The 21744-nt window shown below is 28.9% G+C and overlaps 1 protein-coding gene across 1 annotated transcript; it reads right to left on the reverse strand.

Moving 5' to 3' along the window:
• Window positions 1-15694: 15694 nt before the first annotated feature.
• Window positions 15695-17303, reverse strand: LOC102605706 (protein BIG GRAIN 1-like A). The gene has a single exon (XM_006342886.2). It carries the CDS (start codon window positions 16949-16951, stop codon window positions 15743-15745), a length of 1209 nt encoding a protein of 402 aa, XP_006342948.1. The 5' UTR covers window positions 16952-17303; the 3' UTR covers window positions 15695-15742.
• Between the last annotated feature and the right edge of the window lie 4441 nt (window positions 17304-21744).

The raw sequence follows: 21744 nt of genomic DNA on the forward strand, positions 1-21744 counted from the left end.
TTAGTGTCAGACTATAATTTCCGTTGCGATGATTCACAAATAGCCAACTTTTTAGTCATGAAAAGTTACAGTGATGGTGTCTTAAACTCTTTAGGTGCAATTAGGACATTATTATGGGGAATTTGAAACCTTCTTAAAACTCCATGACAATATGGCTACTTTTCACTGTTTCTACTCTTTATTGCTCATTCAAACATTTGGACTTTAGAAGTCGAGAACTGGAAATGGATCTCAATAGTTAATAGGCTGACCATCACACGATGAATGTAGTCATTTTGTTTAACCCAACTGTGAGTCGTTAAATAGCTACAACATAGTCAGTATAATTTCATTAGTGGAGTCTGAGATGGGTGATGTATATTCAATTTTGTCCCTACTTTGTGAAAATAGATAGACGGTTTCCGTGGCATCCTTGGCATGAATTGTCGTTTGTAGAATTTATTTTTAAAATTTAATGAAGACAGTGATTAGTTTTTTCACTCGATTGCAGTTTCTTGTTGTTTCTCCAATATTTCTCGAAGGCATAACTTATAAATATGTCCTTTTTAACTTGAACTCAACTAGTATCTATACCCTTCAATTTTGGGTATAGTGCATAAGTAGACATTTAAATTTGTATAAGATAAGACAAGTAGATATACACATTTTATGACACAACGCGTAAAACTCTACATAAGATGTGTGTATTTATTTGTTTTACTCTATACAAAATTAAGTCAAATGCACAACCGGAAGATGGACCAAATTAAATGAACACTATATTTATTATGCTTTTGTCAAATGAACCGAACTTGTGTACAGTAGCCTAACGCATAGGCAGGTCGGCAAGTCCAAGAAAGGGGCCTAACTTATAATGCCTAAAATTTAGTGTATGAAAACAGTGAACAAAGAAAGGTAGCCAATGGAGTATTCCTTCTTTTTCAGTAATTATATTTTGGGGTCAGTGCTTTTGTGCATGTCAGGTAACTCTTTATCTCATAATAATACAGTATCATTTAGTTTTAGTATATATATGTGGGGATATCGATCACTTTAGATTGCTGAGGAAGTGGTTAACGTCCAATCATTCTTGTCTAGTCTCTATCCCTATTCTTAGTGACTTTTCCCTTTTACATTTTTTAGTAGGGTTTCACTTTCCTACACTTACCAATTCTCATAGAACGACTCGATTATGAACTACGACAATGAAACAACATGTTTAGTATAATTGAATTTAAAGGGCGGAGGATAGTGTGTCTGCAAGCTTTACTTGAGAGGCAGAAAGACACTTTAATTTCCAGTAGACCATCAACTCAAGAAGTTCGGGAAAAAAATTAACCCAAGTGAAAGGAGGTATAGTAACTTAGAAAAATAATCTTCTCAAGCAAATTAAAGTTATGGGGTATCTATATTGCAATTAAAATGTTGCATTAATTATTTTCCTCCAACCAAAAACATTGTACAATGTCAAAATTAATTTTCTTTAATTCCTGCAGGAAAATTGTCTCTTAATGTTTTGTTGCATAGTACTCCTACGTAGGAGTACTAAACTAGACTAGATTGAAAAATACTCACTTAGTTAGGTGGAAACAAGTTCACATAATAATTATTTGAAAGTTACATAGGCCGAACTTTTAGGTAAAAGTAAATGATAGAGTTACGTAGTTTTGAATTCAAAATTAAATGCCTTTCATGCTTCCTTTGCCAATTACTAGATTTTTGGAAGATGCTGCTATTAAATCAATATTTTTTACCTCCATAATTTATTTATGTAAGTTGCATCAAGATTGGATGTCCTGATAGGAATCAATTGAAGTGTTTAATCGTCCGTTGATGCCTGATTAAATTTGAGTGTCTAATTATGTGTCTAGCTATGAATTCTTTTACCAAAGAAAATGTGACATATAGAATTATTGTCCCATCAAAATCAGATCAAAGTTAGTGGAAGTCATTTATAAAACATGATGTCGGGTTCCTCAAAAATTACTAACACTATAATTTAGTTATGTTTAATTAATAGGTAGTACATTACCATCAATCAATCACTAGAAAGAAATGAAATAAAATCAAACGAGTCATCATAATTTAAATGAGAAATTATATAATACTAATATTTATATACTCATGACTCTAAACCCTAAGTTGCATGGGTAATATACTAGTGGGACACTCGATATTATTCTCTTCTCTGAGAAACCTTATCTCTTCTTCACGGAAATAAAGCTAAATGATTTAACTTACTATTATTATGAGAAGTATTTCCTAAAATGATAATTTCAAAAATGAATAAGAGTATAACACAGCTTTAACTGATAATATGTCAAATCATGTTTGAAATAATATAAAATAAGTAACAATAATGTCTTTTATTAGAAGGAGGTAAGAAATGTCACACTCCGATTTCATATAAGCAAATCATTAAATTAGTTCATTACTCAGCTGATGCGGACTCTAATCCATTCTAACATCCTACATGCTTCAACTGTTAATATGAGTGTGAACGATATAATACAGAGAGGGGGGAGGTGGGTGTTACTCAGTCTAATATAAATATATTTTTTAGAAAATATTTTTCTTCATACCAAACATATTATTAGTTGAGCAGTTGCACAAAATCAAGGATAGGGAATTCTTGATAGATTCATATACCCACCATGCAATATTCATTAGTGAGATTAACTATGAATTAAATGCATCTCTCTCTTGTCAACTTTAATTTCTTAAAACCAAACGTGTGATTGTTATTTACAATCTTTGCTTGCCTTTTCAATTTTCAATTACAAACAGTTTGACACATTAGACTGCGACTTGAGAGACCAGTAACACTAGACAAGCAGACAATAGATAATATTAATTAGCACCGCAAGGATTTAGAGATATTGGTAAAGATTAGTTCGAGATTTTATGTTTATGAGTTTTGAATTTTAGAACAAAATGACTACTAGATTCAACGACTAAAAGTCGTCTATAAGTTGTACTTGAAAAAAAGGACAACACGGTGTAATAAGTGCCCACTATGTGCGGAATCGTCCTATTAATTGTACTTGGAAAAAAAAGGACGGCAAGAGATTATTTTCACAACTCAAACTCGTAACATTCTGATCACATGATAATAATTTTACCAGTTGCGTACGCCAAGATTTCCCTTTCCAATCTATCAACAAATCAACGATAGAGATACAGTTTTGATAGATTCATGTCCTTACCATTCAGTTAGTCATATTATGAATTAAATACATACTTCTCTCTTGTCAATTTCTTAAATTAAACGTGTGATTCTTATAAAGAAACTATGGTTGCCTTGTCAAATAAAAAAAAATAATACTAGACAGTAGCAGTAATTCAGATTGTGACTGGAGAGACTAGTTACACTAGACAAGCAGACAATAGAAAAAAACATCAATTAAGAATCGTACAATCTCGTCAAAAAGACGGATTCAAAATTTTAAATTTATAAATTTTAAAATAGTATAACGATTAGATTTTTCATAATTAGATGTAGCTTATTGCGACATACTAAGTAAATTTTTAATATAATATATTATTTGAATTAAAATTATTAAAATCTATCGAATCTCTTATAGCTAGCTAGCGGTGTAGATCCTTCCACGTGGCCGCTTTGGGTTAGTTGGGGTTATTTTTGTCAATGACTCTGTGCTATGTATTAAAATTCAACAGTTGCCATCATCAAACCAAACTGATATGCAACTCTTCAATATCTGCATTCAAGACTCTTTGACAACACGACACTTGCGTTCGTCAATTTATTTGTTTGATTTTGATTTTGTATTAATTTTTAGAAAATATTTTTCTAATGCAGAATATGATCTTAAATATGTCATGCGGAACGTTGAAATTAAAGAAATACCAAAAAAGAACATTCTTTTTTAAACGAATTAAAATAAAAAATAATAATACGAGCGAATCAGAAAGAAGGAAGTAATAATTAATTAACCAACAAAACTTCTTTCATGAAAATTAATTTGGTTTGCTAAACAGTAAATTCGGTTTTAATCTACTATTGTCCTTTTAACATTAATTTTACAGCAATATCAATTAGTGCTCATCATGATCTACCATTACACCTAGGAGCAGTGGTCAGGAATTTCACAAAGGGTATCCAGAAATAGCACAATAATTTTATAAAGGGTGTCTAGAAATAGCACAATAAAAATTCTTTTCAAAAAGTAGAACTAGCGAGATTCTAACACACAATCACTGCCTCATTTCAAGGAGGTGAAACCACTAGGCTACAATAGCTCGTTGTGTTGAGGGTATCCAAAATATTTTATTTAATTATTTCGTGTATCATTTTATTTGCATATACGGTATTTTTTCTGACGATGGATGTCCAACCCATGTGGCTACGCCACTGCCTAGGAGTAAATTAAATTTGTTTTTGGCTTTTTTATTTTTATTTCTAAAAGGCTGGAACATTAATAAATAATATATAGGAGAAAAAAAAATTGGTTCAACTATATGAGTTAAATTGAGGAGCAATAAAAAAAAATATTAAGTTATATCCACTAAATTAAGATGTAAAAGGAAATTAGTTATAAATTCATACATAGTAATTTACTTAACCTCTTTTTCTCTACTTATCGCAATATTAAATTATAATTATCTTTTAAGTTATCTAATACCAATATCTTGGATATTCAACTTGTCTCTCTTCCAATGTTTTAGCACAAAAAAGTTGTATTATTTCTTCTGTTACAAAATAAATGTGAAAAAGAAATAACAAAAGTATAAAAAAATAACAAATATATAATATTTCATCCGTTTAAAAATGAATGGTCTAATTTGATTTGATATAGAGTTTGATTGAGCGACACATTTTGTGGTTCTAAATTAAAGTTATGTCATACTATAATGTCTTTTAATCTTGTGGCTTTCAGTATATCATGTGCAAAACTAGAATCAAAATGTTGCAAGAAAAAAGATCTTATAAAAGGAAGAATAACAAAGAAGAAACTATAACAAAATAATACGATAAAATTCAAAAATTGAAAAAGGAAAAAGGGGTGAGTCTACTCTTTCCCAAGAAAAGCCAAATAAAACAAAAAGCTGCATCCACTTGAATAATACTGAAAATTGAAGGACAATATATAACATTGGGATCACCAAAACAAAAGAGTATTACTTTGAAAAAAATATTGTACTGTTTTACTTTTTCTTTATTCCTCTCATCTTTAACTTTAACCAAAGCTGCATTGCACTCTGTCTCTTCTTCTTTTCTAATCTTATAAATCTACTAATTTCCACCTCTTTATTAGTGTATATATTTGCTTTTCTTTTACTGTATGTATGTATATCTACTCTCTTTTTTCAAGGCCCATCTTTCAACTTGCCTACCCACAGACACTGATATTTGCCACCCTATTTCGGGATCATCATTTAAATCATATTCGTAGTATGTCAAAAAATATAAATGTATCCATTTCAAAATAACGTTGATCATGTTTGAAGCCTTATATGATTGAAGTTAAGTCGGTTATACTTATGTCTATTCAGAAGACAGATCTAACTAAAATTCAATTATTTTTATCTAAATGATGTTTTTTTTTAAATGGATATTAGTTAAATAGCGATGTTAATATAAGATATTTCGTTAAGTTTTTACATTTTGTGTAAAGCTTAGGAGTGACACCTACAGGTGTTGATAAATGAATGGTATATTAAACAAATCTAAAATATTTATATCCCTACTGTGTTCTGGCTAAACCAATAATAGAAACCGTGTGTCTTTTATAAATGTTTTTATAATATAGTTAAGTGGCATATTTTCTCACTTGAAGTATAACTACTAAAATTAGATATTAATGGCAGATCACATAACTGATAAAGAATTAAGTTTCAATTGAATTTTTCTGTTGGAGAATTATATTTCAAGTGAGAATAATATATATATGCGCAATATTTGAGTTTTTGATTCAATTTATTTAGGATAAAATGTAGTAATATTAATAGACGTAAAAATTACAATTACTAAATACTCAATGTAATTTCATTATAAGACGTACTATTTGGTGAAGATAGTGTGTACACATTACACAACCTTAACTTAAATAAAACATATCAATTATCAAATATCAAGTATGTAAAGTAAGAACTAAAAACAAAAAGAACGATAACTACACAAATAATATGATAATTGAAGAAAATAAAACAAGTAATAACACTAAAATCAAATCAAATAAGATATCGAAAGAGTAATACTAACAACACGAAACGAAACTAGACATGTTTGATTATTTACCGACTCAACATCCTTATATGATCCCCGACTTTTATATCTTCAATAAGTTATATATATATATATCATATTTTATCTAATCACCTTTTTTCAAAACTTTTTCAACGGGACCATGAAACGCAAAGAGTGAAGAGTACAATAATTGGAGGGGGGGGTAATGAGGATCAGTGAAGAAGGAACGCACGTGTGCATGCGCGACAAAAGGGTACTGTAGATGCAGGCCAGCCCATCACGTGCGCCCAAAAGTCATTTTTGGGCCCGTACCCAACCACATATACAGATTTGCCAGATCAACACTGGGCCCTCACCCTGTCTTCTCACATTATTTCACAACAAAATTTTACAAATACCAAATATAATAAAGTTTTATAGCTATAATTTCAATAATTGTATTTCAAATCTATAGCTCTATTTGCTGTAGGGATTGCGGTTTGTATATCGCTTGCCAATATACCAACAAGGTAATTTATTATGAATCATATACAAATAGATAGGGGTAAGCATATATAAAATTCTGAATTTATACCATCAGAAACCAAATTATACATATTCTGCATTTATACAAAATAGGTGAATTATACAAGTTAGAGAAATAGAAAGAATTGTGGAAACTATAGCCGTGAATTACAATTTTCTTAAACTATAGTTATAGTACCTAATATAGGCTAAATATTTGATATTCTGCATAATTTTCCCTTATTTCTTCTTCTTTTGTTCCTATATGAAACTCACATTAAAGTCTCGGCTAAAATTTGAATCATGCACTGCATGACTTATTTCGGAGTGGCGCTGTCTCCTTTTTGTGGATATTGGTTACGACAGTAATAAGTGTAATCTGAGAAGTGGGATTCAATCAATTTTATCAGAATCTGTTGCATTACTTTGCCTTACGTGGTATCATTCTCACATTTAACCATATTTACTGCTATATGTTATCACTGCAAAGTAATTAAATGATATAACTCTATGTTTTGGTCTTTGATTAACATGTATAAACAGATCACATAAACTTTACATGAGGTTTATGGTATTGTTTATTGTATATATAATAATAATAGTAATAGTATTGGGAATTTTCGTAAAGCAAGATATTGTTAAGCACATAAAGCTTTAGTTGAGTGTATATCTATTTGTTAAGCATCTCGTTTGCAATCTCAATTTATATGACGTTGTTAGACTGAACATAAAGGTTAAGAAAGAAATAAGAACTTTAAAAACATATGGTACTCTAGAACATGCCATAAGCATTTTCGTTGCTATAAAACCATGGAATTAAGAAAAAAATGGAGAAATTCAAGTTAAATTTTACTGAATATAAGAATATGTGATTCTTTTCGTAGTAGACTAAAGAAAGCTTGTCACATAAAATATCACGTACCAGGCAGTACTATACGGTTACTCATAACCTGATTTCATTAGTCGATATAAATGTTGTAGTAATTAAAATCAAAATATCTATATGTTCTCTTTTTGGTTTCCCACTCGGTGTCTAGAGTCAGAATATATATATGTTGTTCTCTGTGGATGGGGACTAATCAATGAGTCCATAGTGCACCCCTAGCTTCCACGACAAGGCAGTTCCATGTACACGCAAATAATAGTTTCAGCATCAGTTAGGTATTTCAATTTTATAAGTTCTGAATTTTTAAAATAGAAAATTTACTTGATTATGAAAAAACTAATTATATATATTAAGTGAATTTTTAACATAAATACAACGTTTAGGTTGAAGCTATTAAATTTTATCGAATTCGTAAGCAGAACTATAGCTCAGTTCTAATCGAATCTTCTAGAAGTTATAAATTTAGAGGTAAGTCTAACACGACTACAACGATATTTTTTTAAGGATCCGAACAATATAGATATTATGTTTCCATTGTGAATAATTCAGGAGAAGGACAGTATAGAGAAACTATTATCATCAAGACCAGACAATAGACAAATCATTTTATAAATAAAAAGATGGTAACAAGTCAAGAACAGATGAAACACAGCCTTACAAAAGGATCAGTTTTGTCTGGGTAGGTACCTTACTCTATGACCCTCTATGCACCCTTCTAAAACAACAACTTATTTATGAAGAACCCATTGATTAATTCTTCTTTTTCAAACCACAAATAGCAACATATCCAGTGTAATCCTACAAGTCGGTTAGGTGAGATCAGCAGACCTTACTCGTAGGGCCTAGCTCGTAGAGATAGAGAAGTTGTTTTCAATGCATAAATGAGAACAGTAACAACAACGAAATAATGCGAAATGAAAAGCAGTACACAACATATCGAAAGAACGAACCAACTACTAATAATAAAAACAAAAAACAATTAATTTCTACCTTTTGTGTCATTCTTTTGAGTATATAACTTTGAATCAATGTGTCCTACACACTTGATAAATTCAGTAACAGCAGCCACATATATGAAAATTCCATGTGCATGGTTGGTATGTAACAACTCCAGCATATTACACATAATATATAGGAGAAATAATTGTATATAATTATAATATAAGAATAATACATATTCAAAGATGAGTTATAGTTGGATCTTGTATAGGATATGCATGCACACAAAAAGACACTAACTATGCTGTGATTGTAACAACTCAGATTGAGTTTGAAACATTCATTTAATTATTGATTGGGGCAGCATATTATTCCAGATTTTTTTGGCTAGCTAATTAGCTTCACTGATATATATGTGTTAAAATTATTCAATATTAGTATAACCAGATGGAAATTCAAAATTTGAATTCGTGAGTTTTAAATTTATACAGTATTTTTTTAAAACCTATATAGAATTTGAACCACAACTACGGAATTATGACCAACTTTATGCTTTACCTCCGACTCTAAGTATTGTTTAACCTGCTGTAACAATTGATTATCAATTACAATTTTTACCAGATCACTAATTAATGATTATCCTAGAAATTAATTATTAGTAATTATTTTATTAGAGACCAAATATATATATATAAAAAAAATAAAAAAAATGGTGCATAGAATTCAAACTTGCAAATGGATATTATAGTAATTTACATCGAGATAGAAGGTAGTATAATTTACCAAGTCAACTAAAAAAAATAACTACTCATAATAATTCATTTTGTTGAAATTAGTAACCTGAAAAATAAAAGAAATAACCTACTCTAATAGGAAATAATTATAAAAAAATTGTACTAGCTAGTTCTAGTAAGTGTGTCAAACTTTACATTATGGAGAAGATTAGGATCATGATTATCTCTATGTTTGAAACTAAACAAAATAGTCAACTCAGAGTGGTCTCACGTCTAGACTCCTATTTAATTTCATGATTAATTGAAGTTTAACTTAATTTCCCCACCTCACCAACCATATATTATAAAGCAAGTTTAGGATCTTATCTCAACGCGCCATTAATTAATTAAATCTATACAAAGCTTTACGTCTTAAACTAAATTGTTTTGCTAATTTTTCTCATTTGAAAAATCCATTTCTATATATGTATCCAAACTAAATAAACTTTAGAGAATGTTCTTTTAGCAACTTTTGACTTGAGTAGAGGAGTTTCCTTTTTCTTCTCATGATTAATGTTGATTCCCCACTATTCCTTGGTTAATGAATACTAAACTTTTTTTAAAAATGAATTGAAAAAACAAACACATATTTCATGTATAGTTATTGAGTTTGATTAACTTTTATAGATTGAGATTGTAATTAAATTTTAACACGGTCATCACACGTAGGATCGTTTGGTATGTGGGATGAGATAAACACAAGGATGAAATTAGCTATCCCATTTTCTATGTGAGATAAAATAATCTTGTATTATATCCTGGGATATATATATATATATATATATTTCATTGTCGTTGAGGGAAGTGAATTAACAAATGCATGCAATGAAGGATGAAATTCAGGAGGTATATTTCATCTAAACATTCATCTATAACAAGAACAATAGACACCGACATTTTGGAATTAGAAACTAGAAACAGATTTGCATACATACATACATGCACACACACAACTAGAAACAAAGGCTTTTCCCACCAAACATAATTTTTCATTCATGTTCCATCGAATCAGCTCACTGAAAAAATATGTGGTGAAAATTAAACAGATTCTCACTGAAATATTGAAAAACTTCTTATTTTTTTTGTGTAAAAACACTATTATTATTTTCACACTGATTCAATCAAAATATCTAAAAAAAAATAACCACTAAACATTATTCAGCACAAAATTGCATTGAAAAACTAGTAATTTTTCACTAAATGACCACGAAATTTGGCCAGAAATTTTAAAAATATATAATATCTTTTTTATTTTAAAATAAACTAATTTAATTTTTTTTAGTTAAAAGGTTTAAGCAAGAAGGTAAAAATATTCAAAAACAAAAAAGAAGGTAAAATATCATTCTTGCCAAATTTTAATCAAATTTTCTGTCCAATTTTTTTTTTTTCGGTACATATAATTATCTATACAAGTTAAATCAATAGCCTGAAAAATAAGACAGGGCTATATATTGTAGTACCACTAATTTAACTAGCTAGTTTAGTGTAATGTGAAATGGGACAAGGAATCTGAGCATGCAACATGCCTACTTTATAGGCGTGCATGATCAACAAAAGTATTATGTACTTATTCATATATGAAATTAATTAAAATTTTAGTATATAGTATGAAATTTAAAAATCATAGCTTAAAGTCTTAGCATATCATATACTCCCTCTGTCCCAATTTATGTGACACATTTTAGATTTTGAAATTCAAACAAGTCTATCTTTGACCGTAAATTTTTCATATATCTTTTAAATATTTTGAATTATCAATTATTGTGACTTATAGTACTTTTTATGTAGTTTATAAAATATATAAATTTCATTTTGAAAAAATTGAAGATTCAATAAGCAAATTCTCGATCAAACTTAAATTGTTTGACTTTCGAAAAGCAAAATGTGTCACATAAATTGAGACAGAGGGAGTACTAGCTAGGTCTTAAATGAGCCGTTTACCTAATAATGAGTATTCTCTTTTAGTACTAAAATTTATTGATATAAACCTTCTATACACTTCAAAGTCTTTTCTATAATTAATTACATTAAATATTGTACGTTAAAGTCCTTAGAGCCATCAAACTTTGGTTGTGAACTAACAAAAATGGGTCCTAAATAAAAAAATTATATCTTTTTTTGTGCATAGGCAATTCAAAGTCTATAAGTAGGATATAGGCTTTTCTTTTCCTATAGTTCAAGCTACCCTTAACTTTGTGATTATATTATATTATACTAATGTGGAAGTTAAGCATAAAATATATATATAGTTTAATTAGCGTATCAAACTGTTATGATAGTGGTCCTCATCTCTAATCTCCTATTTTATTTTTTAACTTCCCTTCTAGGGTACTTATTCTAATTATAAGTGCGGAAGGTCCACCTCTCAAGTTACGAATTTGACTGAATTCAACAATATTAAGTTAAACTATATAATAGCGTTAAGACTTTATTTTATGTCGTATATATTATGATATTTTCAATTAATTAATGTGTTTTTTATTATTTTATGCGATTAATATATTATATTAAAATTATTTTTAGAAGAATATTACCGTCAAATGTGCACATTAACAATTTAATGTCAATATTTTTCCATCGATATTTTCATTATAACTTTCTTTACGCTTGTACTTTTCTGAAAAAGAAAAAAAAAATCTTGAGTTGATCGTCTATCGGAAACAATCGTGTAAGGTCTGCATACACCTCACCCTCTCCGGACATTACTTGTGAGATTATATTGATTTTGTTATTGTACTTCGGGAAATTTATGATCATTAATGAGCAAAGGAATCAAAAATATATATTTCAAGTGATCGAAGGTTAAATGTGCTTAGTCGGCTGTTACAAAGATTAAAATCAGAATCATAACTAAGTGAAAAACGAAAAAAAAGAAGTTATTAACCCATAAATGATTTATTCTAAACCCAGTTACTGTTCTGTCCCAAAATTAATAAATTCAGAATTTTGAATCCGTTTCTCTCTCCTAAGCATTCCTTTTTCTTAGATTTCACATATCTTTACAGTAATCACGAGATAATTAACATTACAGTTGCTAATTAGTAGAGTAATTACTTTAATTTGAACTTTTGATCGTGGACATCACGTGTACTAATTAATTAAGTTGCTTTAGTATACTGTTTACAAAATTTCTGATTACTTCAGTACGTATCACAGCTCACAATAGGCATACTTTTAGCTGTAGAAATTGTACATTTGGCCCCTAACCAGCAATTAATTAATTTATTAATTAAAGTTAACAGTACTAGGATGAGTAACAAATGAACTAAAACTAATCATCAAACGAATAGTAAAAGCATGAATAAGAAAATGAGAAACTTTTTATTAGTCCTAAAAAAAAACTTTTTATTAGTAGTAAATTTAAAAATTGTCCTATAAATGCATATATATTATTTTATATGAAACGGAATGTGATCAATTATAGTCATAACTAAAAACGCTAAAATTTATTTAAAAAATAAATAAAAACTAACCTTCATAACAATAACTACTAAAAAGTAACTATTTTCCCACTAAAGTTTTTCGGGCAAAAATGTCTAGTAACTATTTTCATAAATATCTCGATTGAATTGTGAGAAAAAAATTATAATGTTTACATACAGAAAAATAAGAAAGCTTCTCACTATTTAAGTTCCATTGATTCATGACAGAGAAACCTCTGTTTCTAATAGTGAGTAAAACAAACATTTATTTTGTTTAATCAAATAATAAATATGAATTTTCAATTATACAGTATATACTAATTTATACTTGATATTTATACTAAACACCTAATAAAAACAATTCCTGCATTGCATTATTTAGATTACTAATTTCTCCATTACAATTTATGTATTATTGATGATCCCTACATATTTAACTTGTCTATAAAATATATATTTTTTCAAAACTTAATGCACATATTACTATTGTATATATTTATTTAAAATAGAGTTATTAAGCAACTTAGGATTCCAAAATGAGGGGCCTCAGTCTATTGATGTTTGATCTATATATGTGGACAACCACACATTATTATTAATATTAATAATTATCATATAAAGTTTTTATATGATAATTTTAATATAGTTTCTTGAGAGTTCCACTGGAGGTCATCATATCAATGTGGTTCCAGTAGGAACAAAATTGTATATTGTTGGCATATTGGGGTGAGAAGAAAAACAGTTCCCTTTGAAAAATAAAGACTCTTTAATTTGACCTTTGTGTACACAAACCAGTAGTACTGTCAGTATACTTAATTAATTTCTTGGACCATTTCATTTTTCTACCTAAATAGGTGGCAGTACTGTGAACATCAAAGCTCGTGACGGAATGATAAATATTTTTCTATTTTTGTTAGATATATTGAGTTTGAGTGGAGAAAATAGAATATTTTATTAATTAAGTAGAACTTTTCGGCGCATATGTGATCGAGTTTCAATTATAACTGTAAAATATCAGGTGATTATTATTTTAATTTTTTACTTAAAAAAAAAAGTAGAAATGGAAAATAATGACTAGTTTCCTCACCCAACAAAAAAATGATCTTTTAAATTTGGACCAAAATTATTCAGTTCGATCCATTTATATTTTAGTTATATATATGTTTCTAATTTCTTTATTTTTAATTAAATGTCTTGAATTTGAGAATTAAGAAATAAATTGACTTTGGAAGTGAGCTGGGGTGGAGCCAAGGTACCATACGTGGTTTTATCCCAACCTCTTTCTTGGAAAAATTACACTATATATTATATATGTAATATATATATATGTATAAGGTTAAAAATATTTTTTATCTATATATAAATAGTAGAGGTTGAATTCTCTTGATTTCTTCATGTATTTACCTTTTTATATTTTGAAATTTTTAGCTAAAATATTAGCTCTGTCACTGAGAATGTTTTACTTTCAAACTGAAACTTTTCATAGCAAATTTAAATTAGTTGAGATGAAGTGAGTATCGAATATCGAGTAAGAAATAAAACATAAAAAAATAAGAATAGGTAAAGGGTGACCCAACAAAAATCTGACCATAGATATTATGTCCTAAACTTTTGGAGACCATGAGCAATCCCTCTTTGATCCTTTGATCATCTTTTTCTTCTTTCAATTATCATTTTCATCATCCACATTTTTACTTTGCTTTATTAATTACCATCATGGTTAATGTCTCCTGATCTTATTATCTTATCTTTTAAAATATTTATACACTTGTTAAAATACTAAATCACTTCAATTTTAATTATATTAGCCTAAATTCTTATTTATTTCTCTCTCAAATATCTATCTTAATTAATTAACACTCTGCTGGAGCAATAAAAACAATTTTTTTTTGAAAAATTGCTACATGCAACTAGTAGTAAAAGTAGCATTTACTAGCAGTGAAATATAGTTCATAAATAAAGGAAATAATAAATGTATCCAAGTTGAAGAAGTAGCATTTGTACTACTCTAGTTTTGATAAATAAGCTATAGTAGGAGTTGCTTTTTGACTTGATAATTCGAAGGGGATATTTATGGTAGTGATGCTAGCTCCATCCTCAAGCAAAAAAAAGGACCCACAATAACCAAGAAAAAAAGAAGCAATAGAATAACGATAACAACAATAAATTCAGTTAAATTTTATAAATGTAATCAGGAGAGAACAAGATATGTGTGGCCTTATTCTTACTTTTATTGGAGAGGAAAAATGTTTTCGATTAACCTTCGACAATTCTTCATTCTATCTGGAGTTCAAAACAATAATGTGAACGAGCTCATAGAAACGGAGTTAAAAAAGAAAGAAACAGTCTGAACTCTCTCTTTGATGAATACAACGATCTGCCTTTGTGACCTTTTCTTGAATTGCTTTTACTTCATATTCTTCTCGTGTGAACATGATCTCTCAATAATCCTCCTTTTCATTTTTGGAGTTTAATAACTATTATACTGAACTTTTTTTTAAAAAAAAAAACATTAAGTTAACCTTATTTTACTTTTAATAATTCAATCATATTTAAATTTAATTACCAATTTAAACTACTAGTAATTACATTTTTCCCCTTAATCAGCCAGTTTATTATTAATTTAACTTTTCCAATGACATAGTACTATGTAAAATCAAATATTAAAGAATCAAACTCAAACTTGCTCAACTCAATCAGAGCTCAATTATACTCTTAACAAGGCTTTATTAAACTCAACTTAATACTACTATAACAAGCTCGATTGGATTCAGCTCAACTCAATATTACTATTATTTATAACTCAGTTGAACTCGATCTCAACTCAACACCCAACCTATGACAAAGAGATAAGTTTACCTATTTTTCTCCTTAAGCAAACAAGCAAATTGATGTAAATAAGTTACACATACACAAGATAGATATTAAAGATTAATTTTGAGAAGAAATTTCATTTCTCTCAAATGTAAAATAAAACCCCCAATCAAACCAATTACAAAATTACATTAGTTAACAATAAATAATACACTTATTACAAAATTAAACCATTAGCAATGGCTCGATTAGTATCAAGATGAGTAGTTTCATAAACTGGTAATTCTTCAAGATACCTATTACTATCTATTCCAATTGCAGAAAGATTATCAAGTTCGAATAAATCTGAACTAGCACAACTTGCACCATCATCTTCATCTTCATCGTCGAAAATTTCCATTTTCTTGATTTGGGAATTTGAATTTCTCTGATAATTTCTCAGCAACTCTTTAGTAGCTTCCTCAACTCGATGATTTTTCTCCATTGAATGGAATTTGAGCTCGTCGTTAATGGAGTTTCTGATATTCTTTAGAGATTCTGGATTGGGTATTTTTTCTTCATACAGATTTTTGTGTCCGCATGGCTGACAATCTTCGTCTACGATGATACTCACTGGGTAAAATCTCACAGAACGTTTCGTTCCGTTGCTGCTGGATTTGGGTGTGCTTTTGCTTAAACATGACCTGGAGAATGAAGAGGCTGAAGAACACGTAGACGATGCATTTGCAGAAACAACTTTGGGTTTCTTTGTATTTCCAGCAGTGAAAAGTGAGTTCAAGAAACTTGCTAATCGACCTCCCGGAGAAATTGGTTGCTTCACTTTCTTTAAATCTCCGTAAATCTTCAAAGCTTTTGATTTCGTCTTTATAAAACCAGTTTCACTTTTGGTTTTGGGAGCGAAATCTCTTTCCATTTGAGGATTATTATGGCCATAATTATTGAGCTGTTTAGCTTGGTTTTTGCTGAGTTTTTCTGGGTTTGTACTGGAAATTGAGGTTCTGATTGGTTTAGGCCTGTTTAGACCATAGCATGAAGAAGATGACCCAGCTGGATTTACTACTACATTATTGTAACTGGATTCAGTTTCCGAAGAAGAAAACACACCCCCACAGCTGGAATCTGAAGAACTCGAGCTCGAGTTCATCAGATTCCTCGATTTCCTCTCTAAATCAGCTATAGATTTTCTCCGAACAACAACTTTTTCACTTACTTTATGTTCCATCCATTTCTCAATCATACAAGCTTTTTGAAAACTCTCCATATTGTTGCTGCTCTGTTTCTTACGCATTGTTTCTTTGTAAAGAACAACCTCTTCTTCTTCTCCTTGATCAATTGAACGATAAATTGCGTCAAGAAGTGTAGAAGAAAAAGATGGGTTTGAGGAATGAGAAATTTCCCTCTCTCGTTGATAACTATACCTATCCATATATGAGTATTTTTTATAGAAGTAGAAAAAAACAGAGCAACAGGAAGAAAAACAGAGGAAGTGAAGGAGTGGGGTGAAAAATGATTGAAGGAATGTCTTTATTGTCTGTTATAGATGAGTCAAAAGCTGCAGGAAAATAGAGATGTCAATGAGGAATTCATGCCATTGATCATCATACACATACACATACACACAAAAATAATAATAATATGAATGCGAAGAAGAGACAATGGAGACAAAGAGTTATGGATAACTGATGATGGTTTTAGGGAGAGAGAAAACAGAGCATAATGAGAGACTGTAATTTGGATGACACGCCTGAAGAAGAGAGAGAGAACACTGTGTGTGTATGTGTTTTTATTCTGTGTTCTGTTCCACTTTGGGCTTTATATGATTATCAAACTTGAAAACACGGGAACAGTGGGTGGGTGGTGGGTGATGGGTGAGGGGTGGGGGGTAAGTAGGGGGTGGGGTGGTCCAACAAGGACGCAATGCCAACCTGGCAATGATGACATGGCAATGCGTATTTATTTCTTCACGAGGAATACGTACGTTAATTTAATAAGTTAATGTATAATATAATATAACTTAATATGATAAAAATAATGGAAAATTATGTGATTAAACAAACTTATACTACTTAATTAGTCATCATAGCTATATGTTGCTATAATTACAACTCGCGACTACCATTAATCATTAATTACGTGGTTGTCATCGAGTTTGTATAATTAGTCACGTTTGTATAATTCGCCACATTTGTATAATTCGCAACTAACAATTCTTTGTTTGATTTGTATTTGTATACGATGGTTTGTATATGTATATGCCGATGATTTCTTTTGGTTTTTAGTTTTATCACCACATACAATCAATCTTAATTTGTATAACTGTTTAAAGTTCATATGTTTATGTTTGTATCAATTTGTTATTTCGAGTTTTATCATATTTGTATAATTCCAGACTTTGTATTACTCAATTATACAAAACACGCGAATTATACAAACATACTCGCGAATTATACAAATAATTGCCCTCTCTCGCTCGCCTCTCTCCTCTCTCTCAATCTCGCTCACCTGTCTACTCCCTCTCCCAATCTCGCTCACCAGATATACAAATACATATGTATATCAGTTACATATATACAATTATCTAACCGATATACATATACAATTCGTCTCTCTCCCACTCTTTGTCCTCTCTCCTCCCTCCCTCAATCTCGCTCGCCACTCTCCTCCCTATAACATGTAGACACGAATCGTTATTAGCAAACTATAGCTATAAAGCGTAATGAAGCTATTTTTGAGCGACTATATGCAAAAGTTCCAAAAAAAAAAACAATAATAATACTTGCCCTTCGTACTCATAAAGGGAGACCAACTATTGATTTTCTATCAATATCTTTTTTATTAGAGTTAGGTCGCATTAAATCTGTTTAATGTAATTTATATTCTACTGTGATTGGTAAATAATTGTAAAAATATAAATTTACTTTGTGCACCTAAAAAATTAGTGACTATTAATTTATATGGGTTCTAAAAAATATAAAAAATACTTGCCCATCATAATCTGTCTTGCCAGACTAGAAGTAACAATTCTTAATTGAAACCAGAGATATTTATTGAATAGTTTTTTCTTTTTTCTTTTATTGAATAGTCTTTACTCTTTTTCTCTTATTGTGTATTTAAAATTTAAAATTTCAAAACATTTTAAAAGCTACGATATTTAAAAAAATAAATAAAAATAATAATAATAATGATATATATATATATACTTTTTTAAGAAAATAATTATGATGTTGAGTGAATTGCTGCTTCCAACTTTTGTTGATGTCGTTCGTTATTTGAAGAAAGTTAAGTAGATAACTCAGTGTCAAGAGATTATAATTTCGGACAATAATATATTTTTACTTTTCATTTTTACTCCACTTGTGAAATTAAATAAAGGGGCCAAGATTTATATGTTAGAACTTTTTAGTAAATGTAAATTCACGTTAATTTTAATTATTATGATTTATAAAATGAACTACAAAAGTATAGTTGACAAGACATAATTTAGACCGTTTATTCATTAGATTTTTTGATCGTATCTGAATTACTTCATGCATTAACATGTATTTTAATATATGAATAAACAGTAGGTATTGATTTAACAAGCGAGTGCGAAAGAAAATACTATTGAGCTGTTTGGTATTATGTCTTATTCAGAATAATTTATCCTAACAAAACTGAAATATTATATAAATTATTCCCCTTTTAAATTTCATTTTTTTATTATATCTATGAATATAATTAATTTTTGTATATAAATAAATATATTAAAAGAATGACGAGTGTGAAAACTGAAAAGATTTAGCAAAAAAAGAGTCTTAAAGATGAAGCAATGTGCCATATTAAGCTAGACATTCCTTTTAACACAACAGTCTGCATATTATTTAATTATGTTACCTTAATCTCCAACATTATCTTTCTTTTTCTTTTTCCCAAACAATATCTCCCTTTTAATTTAATTAAAATTGATAATTTCTGCTTTGAAAGGGGAAAAGGGAATGAAGATAATCTCCTAGTCATTATCTTTAACAACAAAATTACGAAAATAGAAGACTCAAAATAGAAAGGAAAAAGGGTAATCAAGATAATCTAATTATAATATCCGTGAAGGTGACTAAGTTGATGTATCTGGTGATATCTTATAAAGGAGGTCGAGATTTGAGTCGAGCTTATTTATTAAATTCATATAGTATAATGTATATTTTTTATGTAATTTACAAGCTATTATATGAAAACAGATATATCCGACGCTTATTTGAATGATAGCGGTTGCATGATTTCAAGATAGTCTCATGTTTTGTTAATCTCAAAAGATCATTACTTTAATTTCTCGTCCTTTTTTTAGTTTTTTACTTTGCCTAAAATAAACACTATATATACTTATATAATCTTTACGATTTTGCGTTCATCCCAAATTTTGTAACTGTATATGAATTAAATTAAAAGACGTACTATATCTTATTAACAATCAGTTGTAAGAATTAATTAACTTCTAACTAATGTTTTTTGCTTAATTTATTTTGAAATCAATCTAAACCTTATAAGATGAAATTCTTTTGGAGCTTTTAAGCATTAAAATCATCTTTAAATATTCCTCCATCCCGTCTATATTATTTAAACGGGATTGTTGTTGCACTCTCATTCATAAAAAAACATTTAAGTAATAGCTCTAAATTCTAATTATTAGAGTTTTGTCCAAACTTATCTTTTCTATTCAGTGTACTTGTTAAATATCTCAACTACCCATTAATTGGAGCATTAAAATTAGGTTTTAAAAAGGTAGGATTCGTAAGTAACTTTTATTTCTCTTTTTCGGATCAAAACATTATAAAATTGATCAAAGAAGATGTCATATGTGGAATAAGTTTGATAACACCTACAAAAATAACGGAGCCTCCTGACCATCAAAATTGAATTACCCAATATATACATCAACAAAGCAAAAAATCGACCATAAAGAAGAAAGGAATAGGGGTAATAAACCTTCTCCTAAGCTCTAGAGTCTAGAAATACCTAAATATTTTGAAATAATCTAAATTTACAAAAAATGATTTCTTCTTTTTCGGGACTTTGACTCTATGACATATACAAGATTAATTATTTTCTTGAAATTATTAATCCATTTTAATCAACTTTTCTTACTTTTATTTTCATCGATCAGAGATTATATTATTCACCTCGGAGATTTAATACGATTACGAAAATGACTATTATATGAGATCGAAAAAAGGATTCTCTATCATATAATAAAAGAAAGAATGGCAGAAATTTCAATGATGTGCATAAGTGCATACTTCCAAGTCGTTCATTATTATTATTATAATTATTATTTGTATAGAAGATATGTGTTAGATTGAGAAAGAGACCCCAAAAGTGGCCAACTTTATGTCAAACATGATTTACATAATGCTAAATTAATCATTGCACTCGTGGCTGTCAATCTTTATGGAGTAACGGATCAATATCACAAATATATGACAATTCATAAAAATTGACCTACAAATAATACTAAAAAAATTCAATTTATGAATTCTAATTCTACTAGCATAAGAAAAACTATATAATTTATTTGTATTATAACAAGTAATTTATATTATTTTTCAAACTACTAATTCCAAAATATAAAAATTAATGAATATACAAGTGTGAATAGTTGGAAATTATAAGATTCAGAGCTTAGTAAATGCAAAAAATAGTAGTTGTGATTTCTCCTCATCTGACCAAGTTTTGGTGAATAGAATTACTCGATAAATGTATTGGATGAAAAATTAACAAATACTTTTCAACAAATTTGAAGTTGTTTGAGTTTATTCTGGATCCATGAATATTACTACCATAGCGAATCTGAATCTCCCTTAAAAAAAGGAGATGTGCCTCAATCAGAATATATATTTGTTTACTCACTTCTTATCATTTTATTTCCAATTATAATTTATGATATTTTCATCAACAAACATTACATACAATTAATAAAATTCTACATATAAACTGTCACGAATACGATGATTATTAAAAAGGGGAAACTACATAAATCCCACTAGTTTGGTCCTAATTACTAAGATTCCCAATAGTTTCAAATATTACTTCCTCTACCATATTTCATACTTAGGATACATGGATTTGAATTTGTGAGATACATGTATTTGCCGAATTTTAAAATTGAGATACGTATTTTATTTGTTTAAATTAATTGATTATAACTGATTTCCTTAATTAGTAGGAGTAATTGATGATTTTTAGAAT

Source organism: Solanum tuberosum, unplaced genomic scaffold, assembly GCF_000226075.1.
Source record: "Solanum tuberosum cultivar DM 1-3 516 R44 unplaced genomic scaffold, SolTub_3.0 scf00040, whole genome shotgun sequence".
In the NCBI taxonomy this organism is placed as follows: domain Eukaryota; kingdom Viridiplantae; phylum Streptophyta; class Magnoliopsida; order Solanales; family Solanaceae; genus Solanum; species Solanum tuberosum.